General features: G+C 46.4%; 2 protein-coding genes across 4 annotated transcripts in view; one reads left to right on the forward strand and one right to left on the reverse strand.

Annotated features, from left to right (window-relative positions):
- The window catches only part of LOC309351926 (aldo-keto reductase family 1 member C3-like), a 47390-nt gene extending 36419 nt beyond the window's left edge, over window positions 1–10971 (forward strand). Inside the window, exon 10 of one of the 2 annotated variants that reach the window (XM_081880133.1) lies at window positions 10133–10971. The gene's annotated coding sequence lies outside the window, so the exon portion shown is untranslated. Of the gene's footprint in view, window positions 1–10122 lie in introns of both variants that reach the window. The other variant, XM_081880132.1, reaches the window with a different exon arrangement.
- Window positions 10972–11443: 472 nt separating this feature from the next.
- Window positions 11444–22345, reverse strand: USP18 (ubiquitin specific peptidase 18). 2 transcript variants are annotated; one of them, XM_081880115.1, is made up of 11 exons: window positions 22157–22345; window positions 20681–20851; window positions 19631–19671; window positions 18248–18393; window positions 17866–17945; window positions 16845–16991; window positions 15579–15674; window positions 14418–14585; window positions 13005–13136; window positions 12076–12125; window positions 11444–11754 (listed from the first exon to the last, which is right to left on the reverse strand). In XM_081880115.1, the coding sequence occupies exons 2-11, from the start codon at window positions 20762–20764 to the stop codon at window positions 11700–11702; spliced, it is 999 nt and encodes a 332-aa protein (XP_081736241.1). In that variant the 5' UTR covers window positions 20765–20851; window positions 22157–22345; the 3' UTR covers window positions 11444–11699. The 2 variants fall into 2 exon arrangements, with proteins under 2 accessions (XP_081736241.1, XP_081736240.1); XM_081880114.1 differs by having other exon boundaries at window positions 19631–19727; window positions 22157–22344.
- Between the last annotated feature and the right edge of the window lie 2869 nt (window positions 22346–25214).

Raw genomic sequence — 25214 nt, forward strand, 5'->3', positions numbered from 1 at the left:
TTTTTGTGTGTGAAATAACCGCATTCAGGAATCTCGCCACCTGCAGAGTTACAGAAGGATCTGTGTCCTGCAAAAGCAGTGCGGCATGTGACTCAACAGGCCTGCCAACCAAGCGCAGTAAAGCAGGACCCAGGAATTTAGTCCTGGCTATGCTATGTAAGGGACAGTTGAACATTATATGTGGAAGAGATTCAACTGTTTTCCCGTCACACTCGCATAGCGGAGACACCAAACCCTTGGAAAATCTGTGGCTCAGCAGGTTTGATGGGAAAACATTGAACCTTGCACGAATAAATGCAAGTCGATGTGGTACAGATGCAAGAGATGACATGTATGATGGAAGGCCAAGTGGTGGGGTTATTCCGTGATACCTGGGGGAGCAGACACCCCCACCCCTGGAGAGGTTGTGTTGATTTTCAATGTCTGCTAATCTTTGCTCGATAAGGCTTTTTGGCTGAGCGTAGGTTCATCTTTAAGGAGTCCGCTGGGGAAATTCCGATGCTCAGAAGTTTGGCATGGATTTTTCCTACCCACGGGTTAACAAAGTCATCCCGCCAGAGGCACTGAAAAAGGTAATGGTCGGGAAGCCTATGCCAGCTGGACAGCCAATAGCCAAAGACTCGCTTCCAGATGACAGTCTCCAATGATGCAATCCTTAACTCCAGGTGTATGGCTGCATTGCTCACACACATGGGGAGTTTCAGGAGGCGACGGAGAAACTGATTCTGCAATGTCCCCAACGATGTTAAATTGGACCCTGGGGCCCAGAGCGGGGCAGCATAACAGAGGGTGGAAACCACTTTTGCGTGGTACACCTTCAATGCAGAAGGGATGTGGGAGGCTCCGTCGACCGTGAAAAATTGGAGTAGAGTGTAAAGTATTGTTTTCCCTTTGTTCAGTAAATACTGTATCTGTGGCTTCCAGCTTAGGTTGTAGTGAAAAAAGACTCCCAGGTATTTAAATTTGAAAACCTGTTCTAATTGGACTCCATCTAACTTCCAGCTGTAAGTTTTCCGAGACCTGGTAAAGACCAGTACTTTAGATTTTCCATGATTAATTGTCAGATGGTTGAGTTTGCAATAAGCCGCAAAAATCTTTAGAGCTCTGCATAAACCGACTCTAGAGTAGGAAAGGATCGCTGCATCATCAGCATATAAAAGCAGAGGGCAGCAAAAATCAGCTAGGCGGGGGGCGTGAATGTTGGCTTGAGACTCACTCAGAAAGAGCTTCATGTCGCTAATAAACAAGTTGAAGAGGAGTGGGGCCAAAATGCAGCCTTGGCGCACTCCTCTATTTATTGGGACCTCATTGGATAGGTTTCCCGCCGGTGTGAGTCTCACTCTAGCCGACGACCCGTGATGTAATTGGGTTATAAGCCATAACAGCCTTCTATCTATGCCCCATCTCTCTAATTTATTCCATAGACAGTTTCTTGGGATACTGTCGAAGGCGGCCTTTAAGTCTATGAAAGCGACACATAGGCGCCCCCGACTCGGGGCAGAATATTTTCTGGCAAGATGATACATAATTACCATATGGTCTGTCAGGGAACTGCCATCGGAGAGACAGGTGGTGGACAGGCTACAGGAGAATAGGAGAGAATCTGCAGTAGAAGAGGGAACCAGCAGGGGGAGTGCAAGAGTCACAGCGGAGGGGAGGCTCTGGGATGCTTCCAGTGAGAGTAGTGGAGAGGTAACGGGACCCCCGTTGGGAACGCCCACCCTTCGCCGGAAACTGTCACGCAGAGAGTCTCGAAAGCGCATGTCTGTCAAAGAGCTTTTATGTTGGCGTAAATTCCGTAGACGCCCACTGTCAGATTCTACCAGCGACTGACGGAGTCATGTTTTGGGGGCTCCGTTAGTGCATCGGTTTGGATGACCAGCCAAACCCCAGAGGGATCAAGCTTTTACGCACAAGCAGCTCACTATCCCATCACAGCAATCTGACAGTCTTTGAAAGCAGCTTGTGCAAGCAGAAGGCATCATGAGCGAACCATCCGGAACCGGAGGAGCAGGAGCGGGAGCTGGCGCAGATCCAAGCCTGGAACAAAGGTACAGGGCGTTGGAGGTCCAGCTGGCACTGCAAACGGCGAGGCTCGAGGAGAGGAGGGCTCAAGATGCAGATAAGGGGAAGACCACCCCACTTGCCAGACGGGTGCCTGGACTGGTGCAGAAATTTGGGGGGGATCCCCGGAACTATCAAGCCTTTAGGACAGAGATGCAATATGCTCTCAATCTACTGTTTGATGACTTCCCCGACGAGAACTCTAGAGTGGCGTACGTGATTGGCCATCTAGAGGGAGGGGCGAGGGACTGGGTTCGGCCCCTGATGGCAGCCAATAATGAAATCTTAAAGGACACAATGAAGTTTTTCCGCGCCATGGACTTGATGTTTTCCAGCGAGATCGAGCAGGGAGTGGTGCGCAGGCAGTTAATGGCGTGTAAACAGGGGAGCCGATCTGTACGTGAGTACTGGACTGAGTTCACCATGCTGATTCATAGACTTGGGTGGGACCTTGCTAGTGAACCTATTCAAATGCTGTTTGAAGAAGGTCTCTCTCCGGCAGTGAAAGATGAACTTTCCCGGGCGCCTAGGGCGGAGTCTATGGATCAGCTGACTAAATCAGCGCTGTCCATTGGAGCACGCCAGGAAGCTAGAGCTATGGAAAAGCGGGAAGGAAAGGGGGAACGTTGGAAGGACTTCCGCATTCCAGAGATTCCGGAGCAGCCTTTCCCGCCAGCAGAGCCGATGGAACTTGGAACAGCGCGCGCGCGCGCAGTTTCAAACACCAGTGAAGGGCGGAAGAAGGAGGGAAAGAGCGGCAAGAGATGCTATCTCTGCCAACAGCCAGGTCACTTTGCCAGAGTCTGTCCGCAAAGGAAGGAATGGCAAGGGATGGCGGGAACTGTTGGGGGGAAGGAGGAAGAAGAAATCACGGAGCCAGTAAAAGCCAACGCCTGGTTGCCAACATCAGGGCACAGCAGCCAGGCCAGGGAGTAATGAATGTGCCCACGCCGGAACCTCCAAGACCAGCGCTTGTGATAGAGGTGTTGCTGGAACTGGCAAACGGACACCCACTGAAGATAAAGGCGCTATTGGATTCAGGTAGCTCATGTAATTTCATGAGCAAAGAGTTTGCAGCTGCACACCAAATACAGACTATCCCATTGAGTAAGCCTTTGCAGGTTACCACGATTGATGGGAGGGAGCTGTTGGGAGGAGAAGTGAGCCAACAGACTGTACCAATGATAATGAGGGTGGCACGACACACTGAACTGATAGCGTTTAACGTAGCCACCTTGGGAGGAGCTCCTATTATCTTGGGTATGAGCTGGCTGGCGCTACACGATCCGCTAGTAGGCTGGCATCAGAGAGTGGTTTCCTTTGGATCAGCACATTGCCTAGAACACTGCAAGGAGGGAGAGGCTCAGGCAGGCGCCAGGGGCACTCTAGCAGGGATGGAAGTGATGGACAAAGGGAGGGTGCCACCACAATACGCTGACTTGCTTGACGTATTCAGCGAAAAAGAAGCAGATAAACTGCCCCCGCACAGACCCTTTGATTGTCAAATTACCTTACTCCCAGGAGCACAATTGCCAGTGGGCAAGCTGTATGCAATGTCAGACAGTGAGATGCAGGAGTTAAGGGAGTTCATTGACAAGAATCTCAAGCGAGGTTTCATCAGAGAGTCACGAGCGGTGGGGGGCAGCCCAGTGTTCTTTGTGGACAAAAAAAACACGGGCAAGCCCAGGCTTGTATGTGATTTCAGGGCCCTAAATGCAGTGTCAGAACCAGTGACTTTCCCTATGCCCAGAATTGATGACATTCTAACACGGGTGAGAAAAGGGAAAATTTTTACCAAGCTGGACCTTAGGGGGGCATATAACTTGATACGTGTGAGAAAGGGGGATGAGTGGAAGACCACTATGTTCACCCCCTTGGGGGCCTTTGAGTACACCGTTATGCCTTTCGGATTACAAGGGGGCTCCGCCTGTTTTCAATCATTCATGAATCACGTCCTGGGGCCACTGCTCTACAAGAACTGCGTAGCGTTCTTAGATGACGTTCTGGTGTACTCAGACAATGAGGAGCAGCATGTGCGAGATGTAAGAGAGGTACTGAGCAAGCTGCGAGAAAACCGGCTGTGGGTGAAACTGGAGAAGTGTCAGTTTCATACCAAGGAGGTGGAATTCCTGGGGTACCGGTTGTCTGACAAGGGATTGGCCATGGATCCCAGCAAGGTTCAAGCGGTACTGGAATGGAAAACACCAAAGACCAAGAAGGACGTGCAAAGGTTCCTGGGCTTCGGAAACTTCTATAGGAAGTTCATCAAAAACTTTGCCCATTTAACAGCGCCCATCACGGATTGTCTTAGTAGCAAAAAGAAATTTGTTTGGACGGGAGAAGCGCAACAAGCGTTCGAACGCTTAAAGCAGGCGTTTGCGTCAGAAGAGCAACTCTTGCACGTGGATCTACAACAACCAATGAGAGTGGAGACTGACGCGTCAGACCGAGCGGTGGGGGCCGTTCTTCTCCAGCCGGGAAAAGATACGTCTGAATGGAGACCGTGTGCATTCTTCTCGCGGAAGTTGAACAAATCAGAGAGGAACTACACAGTGTACGACCGAGAACTGCTCGCCATTCATGAAGCATTCCGGAAATGGCGGCACTTGCTGATTGGGGCGCAGCACAAGGTTCAAGTCCGAACTGACCACAAAAATCTGGAATACTGGAGAACAGCCCGAGTGCTGAACCAGAGACAAGTGCGATGGGCCCAGGAGTTCTCCAAATTCCACTTTGAGATTCGTTACGTGCCCGGCTCCGAGAACGTGAGGGCGGACGCTCTTTCCAGGAAACCTGAGTACTTAGAGGGGGAGGGAGCGCCTGAGGCAAGGCATGTAATCCCTGAAGACCGCTGGGTGTGTGGGGCGGCATTGGTGGGGCAGAGGGAACTGATAGAGGGTACGGAGAACGATGAATACGCCCAAGAGAAACTCAGAGAGCTCCGGAGGACAGAGGAGAACACAGGGGGGTTCGAAGAAAAGAACGGGGCGTTGTATTACAAAGGGGCACTGTACATACCCGACGGGGAACTGAGGGGCAGAGTACTCAAGCAGTTGCATGACAGCCCCACAGCGGGACATTTTGGACAGCACAAAACCATGTGGTTGGTTACCAAGGAGTTTTGGTGGCCCAAGGTGAGGGAGGACGTACGGGAATATGTCAGGGGTTGCGACAGGTGCCAGCGAGCGAAAGGAGAGAGGGTGGCGCCAGCGGGGCTATTACAACCCTTACCCACGCCCGAAAGGCCCTGGGAGGCAGTATCCATAGATTTTATGACGGACCTGCCAAAATCCAAAGGCAAAACAGCTGTCATGGTGGTGGTAGATCAATTAACCAAGATGTGTCATTTTATAGCTTGTTCACATGCAGTCACAGCGGAGGAAACCGCCAAGTTGTTTGTAGAACATATTTTCAAGTTGCATGGCGCCCCCTTGAGGGTGGTCAGCGACAGAGGGAAACAATTTACTTCCAGGTTCTGGAGGAAACTTATGAGCTTACTGCACGTAGAACTCAATTTCTCAACTGCCCGGCACCCAGAAACCAATGGGCAAGCGGAAAGGGCAAATGGGGTTTTACAACAATACCTGAGGTGTTATGTAAAAGACAGAGAAAATGATTGGGTGGATAAGTTACCTCTAGCAGAATTTGCCTACAACAACGCGGAGAACGTGTCCACAGGGATGAGTCCCTTCCTGGCAAATTATGGGTGTCACCCCCGGGCATTCCCAGGAGAGGGAGGGGAGAGGTGGAGCGTGCCGGCGGCGGAATATTTTTTTGAAGAGATGGAGGCGATCCACCGTCAGCTTCAACTTAACTTAGAGAAAGCCAAGGAAGAATATAAGAAGCAAGCAGACAGAAATAGGAGGGAAGGTGAAACTATAAGGGTGGGGGACCGGGTGTGGTTGTCCACCCAAGGGCTACCGTTCAAGGGCGGGAGTAAGAAATTGAGGCCCAAAAGATTGGGACCCTTTGAGGTCATACAGCAGGTCAACCCAGTGGCATTCAAACTCAGGCTGCCCAGTCACATGAAATTACACCCAGTATTTCACAGGTCATTACTGTCGCCGTACCGAGAGGGACGCGAGTGGGGGGAGCGTGAGAGAGAGGCCACCCAAACGCCCGTGATAGAAGAGAGAGAGCGCGACATGAACGTGGCAGGAATCATTGATTCCAGGTGGAAGGGGAATCAGGTGGAATATCTGGTAGAATGGGAGGGGGAAGCAGAGTCGGAAAACACTTGGGTACCAGCAGAGGTAGTCAATGACGAGGTTTTAATAGAAACATTTCATCAGCGTTTCCCAAGAAAACCGCAACCCGTGGCTCGATTTAGAAGGGAACACTTTGGGACCACCGATGAGGAAGGAGAGTTTGAAGGGTTCCCAGAGTCAGGGGTGGGTGAAGAAGCCGACTCCGACGAAGAAGAGGAAGACGGGGAGAGAGACGGTACGCCGTGGCTGGAAGTGTTAGAATCCTCGGACGACGAGGAGAGTTCCTTCAGGGGCTTTCCGCCCTCACCGCCAGTGGGAGAGGAGGCGGGAGGGGGTGAAGGGGGCCCTGGGGGGGAGGTGGATGTCAGGGAACTGCCATCGGAGAGACAGGTGGTGGACAGGCTACAGGAGAATAGGAGAGAATCTGCAGTAGAAGAGGGAACCAGCAGGGGGAGTGCAAGAGTCACAGCGGAGGGGAGGCTCTGGGATGCTTCCAGTGAGAGTAGTGGAGAGGTAACGGGACCCCCGTTGGGAACGCCCACCCTTCGCCAGAAACTGTCACGCAGAGAGTCTCGAAAGCGCATGTCTGTCAAAGAGCTTTTATGTTGGCGTAAATTCCGTAGACGCCCACTGTCAGATTCTACCAGCGACTGACGGAGTCATGTTTTGGGGGCTCCGTTAGTGCATCGGTTTGGATGACCAGCCAAACCCCAGAGGGATCAAGCTTTTACGCACAAGCAGCTCACTATCCCATCACATGGTCAGTGGTCGAATAATTGTTCCTAAAGCCCGCTTGCTCGTGACCAATCAAATTTGAGTCGTATGCCCAATGGGACAGCTTAGACAGCAAAAATTTTGCATAGATTTTCCCGATGATAGACAAAAGGCTGATGTTCCGGTAGTTCTCTGGGTCAGCAGGGGGACCCTTTTTATGGACTGGTACGATCACGGCCTCCTTCCATGACCTAGGGATAAGCCCCGTAGAATTAATTGCATCAAAGACTTTGGCCAGAATTTCAGCCCACCACCTCGGTTGCGCAACAATAGCCTCAGCAGGGACTAGATCCGGCCCAGGGGCTTTGCCCGTTTTCAGATCTAGTATCAAGTCCATTATCAGTTCTGGGTCGGTAGAGGGCCACAAAGGTAGATGGTCGGCTCGGAATTCCGTGGATGAGTTGGATTCCTCTGCCAAAGAGAAATATTTACTCAATAATTGTTCCCATGTGGGCGCAGGGATAATCGCCAGTGGGTACTTCCTTCCTCTTTTGTTTATCAGAGCACAAAATTCCTGTGGTCTGCGGGATCTAGAGGCCGCAATCAAGGCTCACCAACGCTTTTGGTACCACTCGCGTTTGGCCAGCTTTAAAGTCTGTTTGTATGCTCTTTTGGCTTGTAAATAGGAGGGTGGTAGAGCCTGGGCGTTAGAGTTTTTGTATTCATTATAGATAGAATGAAGAAGGGATCTTGCTTGTTTGCAAGAGGTATTAAACCAAGGGGCCCCAGTACTGCAATGCGCCACTTTCGCCTTTTGAGGAGATAGTGTAAAAAAAGTGGTAAGGTTTGTTATAAGAAGATTAAAAAGTTTCAAAACCGAATTGAAATCTTGTAAATCAGTAGTTATTTGAGGTAGATAGGCAGTGATTTCCCTATGGAAAAATTCCTGGTATTTTTGGGCCACAGCCTCCGACCATTTGATCCCTCTTATTTTGGTCGATGATGAGGTTTCCAGAAGGACTGAGTGTTTATAGTCCTTCTGGCACCGGAACAATGACAAAGTGGTCACTATTGGAAGGTGATCACTGAAATGTTGGTTTTCAACTTGGAAGGAAAGTACATTAACGGCCAAATTTGCAGAGATCAAGAAGTAATCGATAACACTGTTAGATACTAGTCCCAGGTGAGTGAACTCCCCCGGTATGTCGGGGGGGAAGGTGCCGTTCAAGAAGACTAGATTCAAGCGAATGGCCATTTGGTAAAGGGTCACTCCTGCTTTGTTTACTCTGTTGTCCTTTGAAGTTCTAATTCTGGCATGTTCCAAGTCAAAGTTGTCCAAGCATGGGGGAGTCCACCATTTGGACTTGGTTAGTAGGTCCCAATTTGTGGCAATACGAGCATTAAAGTCTCCCCCAATTAAGGAGTACGAGTTAGGGCATTTGGTATGACATGACAATAGGTGATTTTCAAATAATTCCCATCTCCAATCAAAATCAGGTGCAGAGCCTTCAGGGGGGAGATAAACATTAGTAATTAGTAATGAGGACTTCCCTTCTGCGATCAGTCCAGATAGAGCAAAAGGCGGGGAAGCCCGTACCAGAGTGAATTTGGCGTGAAGTTGGAGTGAGATCCCAATCAAAAGACCCCCTTTGGGGCGACCACCTTTCAAGGAAGGGGAGGCCGGAAGTGTTAGAAGATCGAAGCAGTCCATGGTAATCTCTTCCTCATCCCATGTTTCTTGGAATAGAATGATATTAAATGAATTTATGTACTTCCTGAATTCGGGGTCTGATTTTTTGGTTCTCCAACCAGCAATGTTCCAGCTAAGTATTGATAATGTCAGATCCTTGTGCTGTCCCGGTAATTGTCACTTTGAGTTGTTTAATAGGTTCTTGGAGGTAGAAGGAGGACCCTTAAAGAAATCAGTAATTTTAGTTTGTGCGGGTAAGGTCTTCTTCTGTGTTGATCGAATCCATGATTTAGTAACATTAACAGGCAGGGAGGGCTTTGCCGGGGAGGGGGAATTAGGCAAAGTTGGTGAGGTCGGATGCTGTTCATTGAGGTGAGTAGTAGTAGATCTTTGATGGGCTATACTAGTAGATCCGTCAGAGTTGTCAGTCTTAACCAGGGTAGCGCTAAGAGGTGTTCCAGCCATTACTTGTAGTTGCTGCGCAGATGGAGAAGAATTATCACGCAGATGTATAGAAGGACGTGAACGTGGGGATGGTGCATGCATAATCATTTCCTGGTGATCTTCAGACAGAGTAGATTCTAGCTCTGGCATTGAAGCAAAAGATTCATCAACTTCCATATTTTGATTGGACATAAGGTCTGAGACGGGAGTGTTGAGTTTATCGACTTCCTCCACGGTAGAATGGTGTTGTTGGTCAACAGGTGACTGCTGGTTCAAATCAGTAGGGGGTAACAAAGTAGCGGGTTGAAAGCTTGTCAAGGCATTTGATGGAGACGCCTTGTGGGACGTGGAGCGCCTGCTCTCCTCTCTCGTCGGCATAGAGGGGTCCCCTTGCGATAGGAGTCTTTCTTTGAGTAGATCCAGTCTGTCGAGAATAGCTTGCTGTTCTTCTGAAGGGAGTTTTCCATAAGAGGAGATAAGATTTCTCTCTTCAGGGATATTCCAATCTCCGCTTGCAATTGGATCATTCCTCAGCGTAACTAGATGGACACTTGGGATCGCAGGTGGAACAGGGGGTACCCGGCTAGGTGTTTTTTCCTTTATTATAGGAACAGAAGGAGGTAACGAGCATTCATTGCTGGTTAAGATGTTGGCAAAGAGAGGTTTGACACTCGTGTCCTTAAAGACTCTTGTTGTTACAATCTCCCAGGCTGCCAGCCGGTCTTTTTATCTTGCTAGAAGATGTGGGATCCTTGCAGACTAGAAGGAGAGCATAAATTTCCTTGGCCAGGGCGTGGCATTTAGGGGTACTACAGATATAAGGTCTATCTGGAAAAAAGGGATACTTAGCAAATCACGTAGGTACCCTTTAGCCATCCTCAGGCTATTCCACCTAAGTCTGGGGGCGTACACAGGATGTACAATGACAATAAAGGTATTATTATTATTATTATTATTATTATTACAATGCCTCTGAGGGTTGACTCTTTGGTTTTGTTTCAGATTTGCTGAGCACCCAAACTATCAGCCACCAGATGATGAATGACAACTCACCTCCCTCCCATTCTAAGGAGCCACCATGGTTCCACTCCGCTCACAGTATCAAAAATACATTTCAGCACAAATGAAAACTACTCTAGCCCAGCTGTGTGAATGATTCTTTGATTTCATCTGCAGAAGTGGAGGAGAAATAAGAGGATTTTTGTTGTCGACGTTGTTTTCATAGGCACCTATTTAGCACTGCACACATGTTGGTTTAATAAGTATTGCCAGTGAGCATAAATATAATACAGTGAGCATAAATATAAAATAGTTTAGCCGATAGCGTGGAAAAATTAGTCTTAGTCTCGAGTTGTTATTGCAGCCCATTGATATTTTTATTTTATTTAGGCTGCCTTACAAGGCAAAACACAGAAAAACTCAATAAATAAAAGCAAATACTCCTGTGGCAGAGCAAGAAATGCACATTTCTCGAAGTTGTCAATTTAATTTAATGTTAAATGAGGTAATCTGCCAACCGCAGGGCTGCTTCACAATAAACTGCTTTATTTTCATGCAAGCAGCTTATATAAAATATGTACTAAATAATAATGTCAGTTAGCTTCTAGAATAAGGCATAAGATGCTAACAGAGATTCTATGCAATTCCTATCTATACTAGGAAAACAAGATTATCCAAACAGATGTTTCTGTGCTAGACAGAACCACACTGTGTGGCCTCATGCTAAATTGCCTGTTTTGTAGTCACTGAAATCAAATGTGCTTAAGAGTGCCTGAACCCTGTGTAGGACAAATGCTTGAGTCGTTTTTTAAATGAGTTGTACCATCTACTAGTGACACCCATACCCAGAAACATCTAACACACAGATGGCTGAAATAAAATTGCACCACCTACTATAAGTAAATGCTTCCATGTTAGTGTGTGAGCAAAGGAGACTGAATATTGCAGCTGGTTTTCATATGCCCAGCAGATCCCAACCTCTGTACTTCTTGGGTCCAGAAGCCCATTGCATGTGATATGCAAGGATCTGCCATCGTCTCTACCCCCCTGCGGGTTCTGCTTTATAAAGGGGCAGCTAAGAAGTGTCACGGCTGAGGTAGAACAGAGAGGTTGGGATGGGGAGATGAAGGGTAATTCTATGTACAGATAGGTAGCCGTGTTGGTAATTCTATGCTGCATATAAGCTGGCTCAACTGTGCAGAAAATCCTGGGAACTAGTTCTATGAAAAGTGTGTTGACCACTGTGTGGCGGCAGGGGAGTATCAGCTCTCTTAGAACAATTCTTAGTATCCTCGTGAAAATACAAGTCTCAAGACACTTAAACCACTGGCCCTGTCTCCTGTACTAGCCGGCTGCAGAGGGTCTGAAAGTGAGGCACTGTGTAACTTCCAAAGACAGATTGCAGATAAAAGTGTGTGTTTCTGAGCCTTCTTTCCAAAAGGTCTCTGTTCCTGGTGCCTTGAGTTCATGTATCGCTTGTACTCTCCTGCACAAATCTGATGGACAGTCAGTCATCTGGTATTTGGAAAATCTGGACACAAAAATTGCAACCTCCCAGTGGTTGCCCTGAGTCAATCAGATCAGAGCTTCCCACAATTCCTTTTCAGGTAAACCAGGAGATAGGCTGTTTCACCCCTACAGGAAGGAGAAAATAAGCAAGTTAAACCCCAACAGCACAGTGGTCACCCTGAAGTTAGTCCTCAAATCTCTATCCAACAGAGTACATAGGATTAAGAAGATGCCCTATACCTACTTGGACCATTGATCCAATTTCTTCCCAACAATAAATGCCTAGGGTGGAAAAAGCTCATCTTGAAACCAAAACAAAATGCAATGATTTTTTTATTTTGTTTTCCAAACAGCCAGCCATACTTATTTCACTGCCTCCTCCAGCACCTGCCCCCCCCTTCAGTTCTTCCAGTAGGATTAAGAGAAAAAACAGTTGGCCCGCCTTACCAGCGGAGATAAGCTTTTCCATAGGTACATTTGACATCATCCCAGGATACCTGCAGAATACACAGTACAAGGAGCAAGAGCATGAGACAGATTCAAAGCCCCAGTCACATCCATTGCGAAAGCACATAAAATGTAGACCTAATATTTAAACTTTTTTTCTTATAGATGAAGAGAATTATTATAAGTTGTTACACAGCTGATAGATGACTCTGTGTGTATTTTTTAGAAAATTGAAAAAATCTTGGGTTAACTTTTTAAGCAGATGTGCAATTCACTTTTAAAGTAAAGATCTTTTCACAGACCACTATGCAGAGGTTTAAGACCTTTTACACACATCTTGTTCTGAATATTACCCAAAGATGTTAGGTGGCCATCTGCCATGGATGCTTTGGCTGATATTCCTGTCTTGCAGGGGGTTGGACTAGATGACCCCCGGGATCCCTTCCAACTCCACAAATCTATGATTCTATGTAATTTTTGCTGCTACTGGACTTGGTTACCTTTTAATTAGGGCTGCTTCAGACAAGCCAAAATTAACCCATGATTTTATATATAAAATCTATAAATTGCCCAAGACTCCAGTCCCGTAACTCAATGGGACCTTCTTCTGAGTAGACATGGATAGGATTGCACCGTTATTCACAAATGGCCCTAGCTGGGTCAAGAACCACTAGCATAAATCAGAGGTGTCTATCTGTAGTGCCTCATGGCTTTGAATGGGAAGTGCATTCTGACATCCATTCAAATGCCCATTCCTTGTTTGTGCACAATTAGGGCTGGATTTGGACCATCGTCCAGCATGGCTTGCAACCTTTTTCAATGCGCTGACACACATTGTGGTTGGATCTTGGACCCTGATTTTGCCGGGAGCGGTGGAAGGGAAGGGAAGGGAAGCAGGCACAACTCCACATACAGGCTGCCCTCCTCACCTGACAGACGCTTGAGTCGTTGAAGCAATACCACCTGCTTTCCGTGAGACTCCAAATGTATGCAGAGTAATGACCAAAGTTAGCTGATCCCGAGTGTGCAACAACCGCAAACAGATCATACAACCCATCATCCTGTTTTCAATGGAAGACAGGAGAGACACAAAACAGGGAATTACTATCACTGGACAGGACCACGTCATATGCCTCAATAAGGCCTTTCCAGCATTACACCTCCAGTATCTTTCTGTATCAGACAGCGCCTTCCTGAGATAGAGATCCAGTGTAGAGCCATGATTAGAGTGTTGGACTAGGACCGGGAGACCAGGGTTCAAGATCCTACTCAGACATGAAGCTCATTGGGTGACTTTGGACTGGTCACTGTCTCTTAGCCTACCCTACCTCATGGATTGTTTTGAGGATAAAATGGGGAGGGGGAAAACGATGAATGCCACATTGAGCTCCTTGGAGGAAATGTAAATCAAATAAATACATGTTTTGGGGTCCAATATACCCAAAACAACATTTTCGGCAGGCTTAATCTCCATTTCAAATTTAAAGAAATGTTTTCCATTTTCCATTGTTTAAGTTGCATAGCACTTCTAATTCCCTATTCCCAGTGCTTTTTTAATAGAAAAAAGGTGGTGGCACTCAATATGAAGTTGTTACAATAAGTGCCACACTTTTAACATTGGGGGGGAGGTGCCAGTACTGCAGAGCCTTGAGTACCCCCAGAAAAAGCACTACCTATTCTCCCCGCTTTTTTTAGAGAATAGACCATCGTGCTTCTCTGACTCCCCACCAACCAAAGCGCTTCATCCTTATGTCTTCCTTGAACATACCTCTTAAGGAGGGGAATTTCTGCTGTGGGGTGAGGATAGGAGACAACAATGTCTTCCTCAAATACTGATAGGTAGCCGTGTTGGTCCTCAAATACTGTTGCAGAACAAACAGTATAGCAACCTTGAAGTTGAAATGACATCCCTTTCTGGGACCTGTTAATTCCTGCTTCATAATATTGAGAGCATCTAGAACAGTGTCCACAGGAACAAGGGTGGACAAAATGCAAACTTCCACTCTTGGGACTAATATTGCTCTGCAGTTCTTGAATAAGTTATCCCAGAATGTGATGAAAGCACTTGGGTGACCATGGTGAAAACAGATGCAGTCTCAGGGGACCTGAACATTCAGTCCAGGCAAGGCACCTTCTTGCTTTAGCCCATAGGTTGGGAACCTGTGGTCCTCCAGACATTGCTGAACTATAAGCCCCCTCATCCCAGGCCATTGACCAGGCTTCCTGATGGGAATTGCAGTTCATCAATGTTGGAAGAACCAGAAGTTCTCCACATCCGCTCTGGGCCATTTCATTATGCCTTCTAAGTCCGAAGTGAATGATGATGCAGGTAAGTGTCCCACCTCCTGTGCATCCTGGTTGTACTGTTCTGGCGTCAGGATCTCACTGAAATTTAGGCTCTGTGGGAAGGCTAAGGAATGGCTGATTTTCCGGGTCTGGCTGCCTTCTGTGCAGCAGAAACGCTTTAGGTGCAGCATCAATGTCTGTGGCAGACGCGTAACTCTCATGCCCTGCAAAATCGATGCACACCAACAATGAAAGACAAAGACTGGAATACAGAGGTCAGCATAAAATAGTTGCAAAGCATTCTTGCAAGGGACTACTGATCCAGGGAAATCACGCCCTTTTCACCCTTCTGAAAACCTAGATCCCAATGCTGCGTTTAGCAAATTGCCACTAGTCACTGTGGCGTTTGCCCTCCTAGGTGTGTGACATCATACTGAGTCATAAGGAAAAGCTTAACTAAGTGTAAAATGATTAACCAATAGGAACCCAAGGGGAGGAAGAGTTAGAGTTGTTAAGAAGTAAGTCTGGAGTTAGAGAAGGGAGACGGAGGATAAGTCTGTGGGTTGGGTTTGTTTGATGCGAGAGAGTGAGAGAATCTGTTAAGAGGAGTCAGATAGACAGTTGGGATAATCAGTTAGAAGGTATTAGGAAGGTATAGGTCAGTAAAGAAACTAAGATTAAGAAACTGACAAGAAAAATTATCTGAAACCATAAACTTGTTAATGCTTATAAAATAAGCTTGGTTATTTGGTTTAATGTTAACAACTGTCTGGACTCAGTGTGTACCCGAGAGAAACGGGTTGGTGGCAGTGGGGAAGTGATCGCAGTGGTGGCACAGGGATCAATAGACCGTCAAACGTCTGGAGACCCTCTGTGAACGCCACAGTCATCTCAACCACTTCATACAGGGTGGGAACCGCCTTGTGAATTGGGGTGTAAATACCTTGGAAACACATGAAGCTGCCTTGCCAGGCTATAGCTCCATCTAGCTGAGTCTCATCTACCCTGACAGGCCGCAGCTCTCCAGAATTTCAGCCCTACCTAGAGATGCCAGAGATTGAATCTGGGAACTTCTGAATTCAAAGAAAATGCCCTGCCAATAATGGCCAAAAGCGAGACCCCATGATTCTTCTATGAACAAATATCCTCATCCGACATGGAAACAACATGAAGCTCCAAGGATTGAATTGCCAATTAACGTTCAAAGGCAACATTACCCGTAGATGTGGCGTTTCCAAGCCACACTGTTCGCAGTGGCATGCATTTTCACCCACCAGCTGTTCCGGCACAAAGAAACAACGCAATGAATCTCCCTAGAAGGATTGAATAAGGCAAAGAGCAGAGATTAGTCTCACGTGCCCAGAGGAATTCCTGCTGGATGGAACTGATGCGAGTGAGAATCCAGAAGAATCTGGAGGGCTACAAGTTGCCTTTATCTAACAGCCCCCCTGCTCCTGATGTGATAACAAGGTGTCTGTACCAATTGCACGTTGTGTGTATTTCTGGAAAATACACAGGTCTTCAACCCAGTAGGAGCCATAGGTTTTTAAAAAGTTGTTACACTTGCATCCAAGGAGTCTGGAGCAGCAGCCATGGGGTTTTCTGCTAATCCTTCCGTTTTGGCTCTGGCCTGATTTCAGATATGCTACTACACTGGATTGTGTCTCAGAGTCTACCTTCAGACAAGGTAAGTACCCACCATCACCCATATACCAGGTCTTATTTGCAAAGTTATCCCACATCTGTCTGCTCTGAGATCTTCAGGTGAAGAGTGGTATGTAAATTTAATATTATATCATCATCATTGCCTCTTACTTTGCCCTCTTGGCCACTGCTTTGGCCCACCTGTCCACATGCACACTCCTGACACAGGTGAGCATCACCTTGAAGCCATGACCACAGTAATGGCAGTATGATGCCTGACAGAGACTGTATGGGCAGTTGCCTCCATTTCCTGCAGAGTCCCTGTCACATACTGAAACAGAGAGACACTGGCAGCCCCAGAAGTTTTGTTTTCCTAAGGTTGGACATGTTGAAGAAGAACAAGAAGCACATTTCTAGAAGTCTGGGGATCAGCGCCTCCACTCTCAGCCTCCAGCTCTCTCCATACATCAGAACTCCATTCAGAACATCCCTCTACAGAAAAGCTCTGCTCCCCAGGCACAGCAAGCAAGGTGGTGCAGTTGGTTGTGGAGCCCTAGAAAATGATCTGAAACCATTTATCAATGGGTTTTGAGTACAGCAAGAGTCTTCCCCTTCCTCCCCAGCCAATCTTTCTGGAGTTTTGTTTCTTTGTTTAGCCTCCTCTGCCCCACTTTCTATTTCTGGGGCCCTTCCGCAGCAGAAACACTGTGTTGATATTAAGCTTTCAATATGAGCACGCCCTCTACAGGACAGGAGGGAGCACTACACTAGAAACCCAGTTCTGACCCATTTGCTTAAATAGGATGAAGCACAGTGCGATGGAGACCCTCTTCACATACCAATGTCCTGACTGGGTGAGAATCAGAATCAAACATTGGGAGTGGGAACATCAGCAAGTTGCTATCCTTCTTCATTTCAGCTGAGCACTTTTGACACACTAGGTTCTGCTGCAGCTGGATGGTGTGTAGGAGAGCCAGGCTTTCAACCTTAAAGAGAGGGGAGGAGAAAACCAGAAGCGAATAAATAATGTGCTCTGTGTTATCAACAAGCACTGCTCTTTGCGTGATTCCACTGACAGGCCTCAAACTGGTGCCCATTAGAGTGAAAACAAGCATAAAGTCATCACCAAGCCCAATTATCTGCCTCACTACAGAACCCTCTATTCAGCAGATCTAACGCAGACATTTGTCTAATCTTCTTTTAAAGTCATCCAAGATGGCGGCTATCCTTCTTTCTTGTCTATGTTTACTATTGTTTTATTACTAGGCTGTGGGTGTCCCCCCCCAAAAAAGAATGGTTGGATTGATTTTATTTTTTAATTAAATACACCATTTTTGAATGAAAAAGCTGTTTATAAAGTTAATAAACAGAATAGGAGATCACAGTGTACTTTAAATGGAGAGCAGGGCAGGGGAAGGTGAATCAGATTAAAGGATCCTGGAGAGAGTTGTGCTCTCAGTATTTTTAAGTTTATGCTATCAAAGTCTTTGTTACATGCTTCTGGGTTTTGTATTTTATGTGTGATGGGAACTCTGCAAATTAAAAGGGCACAACCCAGAGCCATATTGCAAGTTAGAATAATAGTGTGATTTCAATTGCATGTTTTCTTAAATAGTAGCCATGGTGGGGGGAGATCCAGGGGAACAAATCCCATTTCTGCTACCTTAACTGATTTATTTGCAGAGTTATACAGAACTCTCTGGCAGGGCTCCGAACATAAGCCTGCATCATAAGTTCTGATTTTTCAACAAGGGACAAAAGTATTCTTGGCTTTACTTTAAGGGCCTCTGCAGGTAACTCATTGTGTCTGCATACAACATGGAAGTAACATGTTTTCCTTTGCAAAATCCGGACTCTTACCAGATTCACGTTTGTGATTTGGTCCTTAATTAGGTTCCAGAGGATCAAGAAGAGTTGAGAAGCATCATACAGAACAAGCACTAGACAAAAGGAAGAGGTGCAAGCAAAATTTAGCACAACGGCTTGTTTATGCCTTTCCCAAATTCCTCTATTTTCGCCCCTTTCCTCCAGATTTCAATGCTCTCTCTATATTTTTAGCAGCCAACCTTCCATTCTTGCCCCATCAATCCACAAACACAGCCTGACTACCGTTTCCGAAGACGTTTCTCAAAACACCTCTGCACGTGTTGTGTAGGGGGAGGGCAGTTATTAACTATAAGCAACCCCCACCCTCCAAATGACACCTCCCTAGGGGAACAGAAAGGTTCCACTTGCTCCTTACATTTCACATTGTGCATTGAGAGGCAGCGGACAAGATCCAAGGGATGCACAGATCTTCTCTTGCTCCGTTGCATCTGCTCCAGAAGCAAGAGCATTTGATAAGGGACGCTTGCTTTCTGCTCCGCAGCTTCAAACGGCACTTTGATCCTGGCAACAGAAAGAAGGAAAGCTATCACCGCACTTTACAGTCAGAAAGCACCGGGCCTCGTGCTTTAAGGCTGCCATCTTAACCACGCTTCCTTGAAGAAAAGTCACAACGGAAAGGGTTTTTGTTTTTTTTAAGAACTAAGTGTAATCACACATACAATGACTTGCAAATGCATTCGTTAAATGGAAGTTTAAGCAGGAACCTAGCAAAGGTTTAAATGCCAGGGTTGGCTTTCCACACTCCATAAATGATGGAATTTGCATCTGCAAGATAGAGCTATGGCAACCTGCATGGATTTAAAAGCAGATAAGAAAAAATCATGAAGGGCAAGTCAGTCAGTAACTACTACCCATGATGGCTTGTTCTCCCTCAACTGTTACAGGTGATGTGCCTCTGAAAGCCAGTTACTGCAAATCAAAAGTGCAGAGAGGGCGTTTGCACTCAGGTTCTGCTTGCGGGATTCCCATAGGTATTCAACTGCTCAGTGTGAGAACAGGAAAGCAGACTAGATGGGTCTTATCCCGCAGGGCTCTTCTTATGGTCTAAGGGGCCTTCACATGCTATCTAGTAAAGGTAAAGGTAAAGGGACCCCTGACTGTTAGGTCCAGTCATGGAAGACTCTGGGGTTGCGGCGCTCATCTAGCTCTACTGGCCGAGGGAGCAGGCATACAGCTTCCGGGTCATGTGGCCAGCATGACTAAGCCGCTTCTGGCAAACCAGAGCAGTGCACAGAAATGCTGTCTAGTACCTGTGTACAAGTTGTCTGTACCTGGGTTCAGCTAATCCTAAGTAGGAGTCTACAAATGTTGATTTTAAAATGACTTGCTTTAAAAAAAAAAAAAGCACAGTGATTTGAATCCAAACCACTGCTCTTGGAGGGTGGAAAAATGCTCCATTTTTAAATTAAGCTAGGGTTGCTATAAGTCCGGGAAATCCCAGACATGTCCTCTTTTGGGAGGCCTATGTGCATTTTTACAAGTTATAGCAATTTTCCAAGTTTGGGGAGGTTTGGTTTTTAATCTTCAATTTATTTATTTATTTTACTTGTTGATGTTGTTTTGTGCACACTCTGGTTGCGGTCATCGCCAAAAAAAGCTCAACAACTTTTTTTGTCCAGATTTTTACTCTGTGAAATATGCCAACCCGAATTAAGCATTTCCCCCACCCCACTGCCCTCTAGAGAAAGAGATTTTGATCCAAAGCACTGCACCGGATGGTGGGGAAATCCTCACTCACCTCCGGAGTATCATAGTGAACTGTCTGTTCATGAAGAAGACCTGAAGCAAGGAGTTGAGGCAGCAGTTTAGTCCAATATTGTACAGGCCAACAGCTCCTGGAAATAAGAGACAACACCCAGACAAGCAGCTTTGGTTAAGGGCAGGGAGAATGACACACTTTTGACTTATGGTTGCAATCCTATGGACACTTTCTTTGGATTAGATTTCATGCGGGGGGGGTGGACTTGCTTCAGTGTAAATAGGCATAGAATCTAAAGCTAAATTACATGAAACTTGGGGTGGGGGGATAAATTTGATTAAGTTCACCGTTAAAGGTTCACTGTTTTCAAAACAATGCACAAGCCAAAACTGGTCATTTGAGGTGAGAATAATGCTGGTGGACAACAAAAGAGGTTTAAAGACTCAAAAGAAATCTTTAAAAATGTAGTATAAACACAGACAAGTGGGAAACACTGGCCTGCGAGCGCTCCAGTTTGAGAAGAGCCTTTACCAAAGGCGTCGTGGGCTTTGAAAACGCTTGAACTCAGGACGAAAGGGAGAAAGCTGCTAAGAGGAAGGCATGCTTGGCAAACCCTCACCATTATCAACTCCCTCCCGGAAACCTATGTCCCCACTGTGGAAGGACGTGTGGATCTAGAATTGGCCTCCACAGTCACTTATGGACTCACTGTTGAGACCGTGTTCATGGAAGACAATCTTACTTGGCTATGAGTGATCCCCAAAGACAAGCAAGATAAAAGTACCGTTGCGCTCTAGGGTAATTTCTACACACACTCACATCCTGCTCTTCACCTTCCACTCAGACAAGCAAGAAGTCTTATCAGAGTTCAAGAACACATTTCAGCCAGGCAAAAACATATGAGGAGGGTCTGAAGCAGGGTTGGTGAGGGGTGTGGCCTGGGGATAGCTGCGTAGCTTGGGAGAGGGTGGGGCCCGAGGTGTGTGTGCCAAGGGCCAGACAGAGAGTCCCAGAGGGCCACAGTCAGTCCCCAGGCCTAAGGTTCCCCACCCCTGAGAAATGAAAATGTAAGAAAAATATTAAAAGTACCATTTCTTGAGTCTGCCATCCCACAAATCTCTTGGAGCTTCTGGCTGCACGTCTCCAAAGCTTCCTCTGTAGAGCTCTCCTCATCTGCCTCAGCCGTCATCATCTGATATTCCTCCAGCTTGAATGTCCTTTTTGGCTTTGGACGTCCAGCTCTCTGACCCATCAAACGTACTATAATGCAACACAAATAGACAACATGCAAATCACTTAACCCCCAAACAAGCACCTCATTTTATCTCATGTTGTCTCTTGTTGCTGCTGCTGCTATTTTTCCAGGAGGGGGAGAAGGGCTTGCTGGTCACCATGCATCATCATTTCTTATTTTTATTCTCTTTAATGTCATATACCTGGAGCAGTTGGCCAGGCAGGTATATTTTATTCTTTTTCACTTTAAACATATATTACCCTTTCCTACAACAAAATGGTGTTTACTCCCATGCAAATGTGTTTAGCACCAGGGCAGCAGCAGCAGCAAATGCCATTTTATTCCTGAAGTTCACGATGGTGCTATGATGTACGTGTGTCTAAAATGAAAACCTGCACATGCTTAGAGTATTTCTTTCTCTTTCCCCCTCATCCAGTGGCGTAGCGTGGGTTGTCAGCACCCGGGGCAAGGCAAGTAATTTGCGCCCCCTAACCCGTGGATTTGCGCCCCCTAACCCATGGATTTGCGCCCCCTAACCCGTGGATTTGCCCTAACCCCAGATGTTGCGCCCGGTGCGGCCGGCCCCCCCTGCACCCCCCACGCTACGCCACTGCCCTCATCACAGGGCTGGATGGCAAATTTGGGGGTTTTGATCTAACTTATCAGGAAGAAGATAAATGTTAATGGTGTGGTTCAGAAGTGAAGTTATAAGCACCGCGGTCTAAAGTGGTGGCATTGTAGGGGCAACATAAGCATTCAGACCAGGGTCAAAATTTTTGCCTGGTGATGACTGGGGCTGGAGAGAACTGAAGTCAGAGACATCTGGAGGACACTAGGTGAACCCAGACTTCGTTGCACTTTTAAATAGGACAGACCAAATTTTCTCCGCTATAGGAGTACGCCACTTTCTGAGTTAAAAACGGAGGTAGAATATGATCCCTTATCCATGTCGCTCAGTTAACCCTGCACCCTTTAATTTTGGAGTAAACCCAATGAACCCTCTGGGGCTCCTTTCTATTTCCTATTATTTTGTTTCTGAACAAGTAGTTTTTGTCAACCTGCTGATAAGTCTGGGGAGGCGTTCCTGATCGCAAAGAGCCATCCCGGTAGAATGATCACAAAATTGGGTCATCTAGTCCACCCCGCTGCAGTGCAGAACTCGAACCCACGACCCTGAGACTAAGAGTGTCGTGCAAACAGCGCTATTTTCCCAAAGCAAGCGGAGCATCGACTCTCTCCGAAGAGCTGGAATATTTTTAAAAAAAAACAAAAAAAACAAGCAAGCAAACGGGATATGCAACGTTTCGGGCACGAGAAGAATTGGGACTTACTGCGCCTCGACCGCCAGCCGCTCGGATCTCCTCGCTGCTCCGCTTCACTTCGCTTTCCACGAGCGTGGAAACGAGCCCATCCGCGCCTCGCTTGCCCAGCTTCCCTTCTGAGCGCGGCGCGCCTCGGCTAGAGGGCAGAGCGGAGCCGCCGAGATGAGTTTTGATTTCCCCTTTTGAGAGAACAGCTTGGAAAGTGAAACTTAAGCGCGGCTCCGGAGCAGCTCCGCCCCCACCCGCTTCCAGCAGAAAGGGACCACGCCAGAGCCGGGCTTAGGTTTGATGAAGGTAATGGGGCCCTTTATATGTCCAGCTGTCCTTTGTCAACAACAAATCGTCGCTGTTTTTGTGTGTGTTGAATATATGCTATATGGTAATTTATGGACCTAATAGGAGCAAACCAGAGATATTTTAGGGAGCAGGCGAGCAGGCTAGTTTTATTTTATTTGTCTTATATTTTGGAAATGTACAACCAGGTTTTTTTTTCCTTTAATTTTTTTTGGGGGCCCCAAGAGAGTGGGACCCTAAGCTATAGCTTGTTTAGCTTATACGTAAATCCGGCACTGGATCACACGTTAGTCGCGCTTCTGCATTTTCAATGCTTAAAGAGGGATGGAGGTAGCTAAGCAGGGTCCGGTACGTTGTTTTTTTTAATGCCCGCATGGAGGGGTGAGCAGATATTTGTTTTTAGTTTAATGCTATGCCACTGCAGACTGCCTTTTATTTAGATGCCCTCCAGGGATGATTTTTAATCATGGTGATCTCAAATAATGTTGCTGATGGGCACCTGTGTTGTTTGAGCTTGATCACTGCCAGATTTACATATAAGCTAAACAAGCTATAGCTCAGGGCCCCACTCTCTTGGGGGCCGCAAAAAAAATTAAAGAAAAAAACTGGGTGTAGAGTTCCAAAAAATAAAACCTACATACAGCAACAGTGTTTTGTGTTGTGTAGGCTCCTATGATGTAAGTAATGGGCCGCGCCTGCCAGCCTGCTCCCTAAAATATAAAGTGCCCCATTACCTTCAGTATCTTAGGGCCTCATCAAACCTAAATCCGGCCCTGAGCCTGATCCTATATGTTACACAGAGGAAAGTGCCCACTGAATTCAATGAGGCTGACATCCATTATACCTTACCTGGCTGTGCCATTGAAGTCAGTGGGCTTACTTCTGAGTATAGGATTGAACTGTCATTCCTAAATATGACCAGTCCTGTGTATGCTTTCTAGGGAATAAGCCCTGACTGAGATCAGTGCAACTTCCTCCTGAGGAAGGAGAAAAGTACAGTGGTACCTCGGGTTACATACTCCGCTAACCCAGAAATAGTGCTTCAGGTTAAGAACTTTGCTTCAGGATGAGAACAGAAATCGTGCTCCGGTGGCGCGGCAGCAGCAGGAGGCCCCATTAGCTAAAGTGGTGCTTCAGGTTAAGAACAGTTTCAGGTTAAGTACGGACCTCCGGAACGAATTAAGTACTTAACCCGAGGTACCACTGTATGGCAAATCTCACCAGCATAACTTGGACTCCCCCACCCCCATTATCATGCCATGCTGCATCCAAAATGGATTTCAGAAGATTCATCGTAAGCCAAGTTATGGCAACTGATTCATTCTTTCACAAAATGTGACTTGACACTGAGAACAGTTATATGATCTCTGTCCCCTAATCCACCGGCCTTCAATTGTTGGGACTCGATGACACACACACACACACCCCGCTGGGTTGTGTGAGTGACAGCTGCCTCGATCAGCAGTGATCAGACCTTCTCCACAGCCTTTAAGTTTCATTTCTTCGCTTCTGCCTATGTCAACAGTGGGAGCTCAGCTACTATTGTTTCCTGGTCTCAGCAGGTTTCTGTCAAACCTCAGGTCTGTTTTTCATTTAATGTGCTAAGGCTGTGGTTTAGTGGGAGACCGCATGATTTGCATGCAGAAGATCAAAGGCTGTATTTCCCTGCATCTCCTAATAGGGCTAGGAGAGACCCAGTGTGCCAAATACTGAGAGGTTTAAAAATGTCCTCACCAGTTTGGCCACCTGACTGCTTCAGACTATACAGAACATAGCATTTCCCCAGCCCTTGTGTTAGGTAGCTTGACAAAAGTTTCGTTTCATAGAGTCGCAGAGGCGAAGTGGATGCATTCAGGAAATTCAGAAATGGAATATTCCCCAAAGGTGCGGCCACAGTAGATCGGGGGACAAGAACCGGTGTCAGGGTTTGCCACAGTGAATAGTCCCTGTTAATAAGGCCATTATCAAGGTCTGTCCCTTTCTACGTTTTATTTCTTGCTGACCTTCATGTTTACAACTAGGTAGATTTGGTGCCTGCAACACAAGATGCCATTTCATGTACCTGGTGGACTGTAGTTAGGAGTGAGAGGGAAATTTCATCCATTTCGTTCATGTGAAGATGAATCTACCAAACCTGCATTTTCAGGAGCAATACACAAAACGAAACACAGCCCTCTTTCAAAAGTTACACTTCTCTGAATTTTGCAATGTAGTTTTCAAGCCAAGTAATGCGTACAAAAATGTATGTGCCAGGGTAAAGCGTACATTAAAATGCATATATTGGTGAAATTAACATAGAAAAATGCATTTTATATGGGGGAATGAATTGCAAATACATGTATATTAGGATGAATTTGCACTAAAATGCTGGTAAATTTTCACAAGTCCTTTTTTAAGGAACTAATGCAGAAATGTGGAGAACTGAACTTAGCAAGTGGGGGGGGGTGTTACAAATTGAGAGAAAATGAAACTGACAAGTTCATCCACCTCTAGCTGTAGCCCATGAATAGTTGTGCCATAATAAATGTGTCGCAAGGGTCAAATGTATCTGTGTATTCTAAGTATTGTTAGCAACAGAAATGCAATAATTTCCTCAATAATGATCATTAATCTTCTAACAGTAACTCATACCGCTGTATGTCAGTGATGAGGAGAAAAGCAGACCCTCCTGAATTAGAAAATTTGCTAAGGTCTGATAAAACAAACATAATTAGGTTGACAACAGGATAATAGATTTGGGGTTTTTTTAAAAAAAAATGTCAATTTCTTACTG

Source organism: Podarcis erhardii, assembly GCF_964252035.2.
Source record: "Podarcis erhardii genome assembly, chromosome: 10".
Classification (NCBI taxonomy): Eukaryota; Metazoa; Chordata; class Lepidosauria; order Squamata; family Lacertidae; genus Podarcis; species Podarcis erhardii.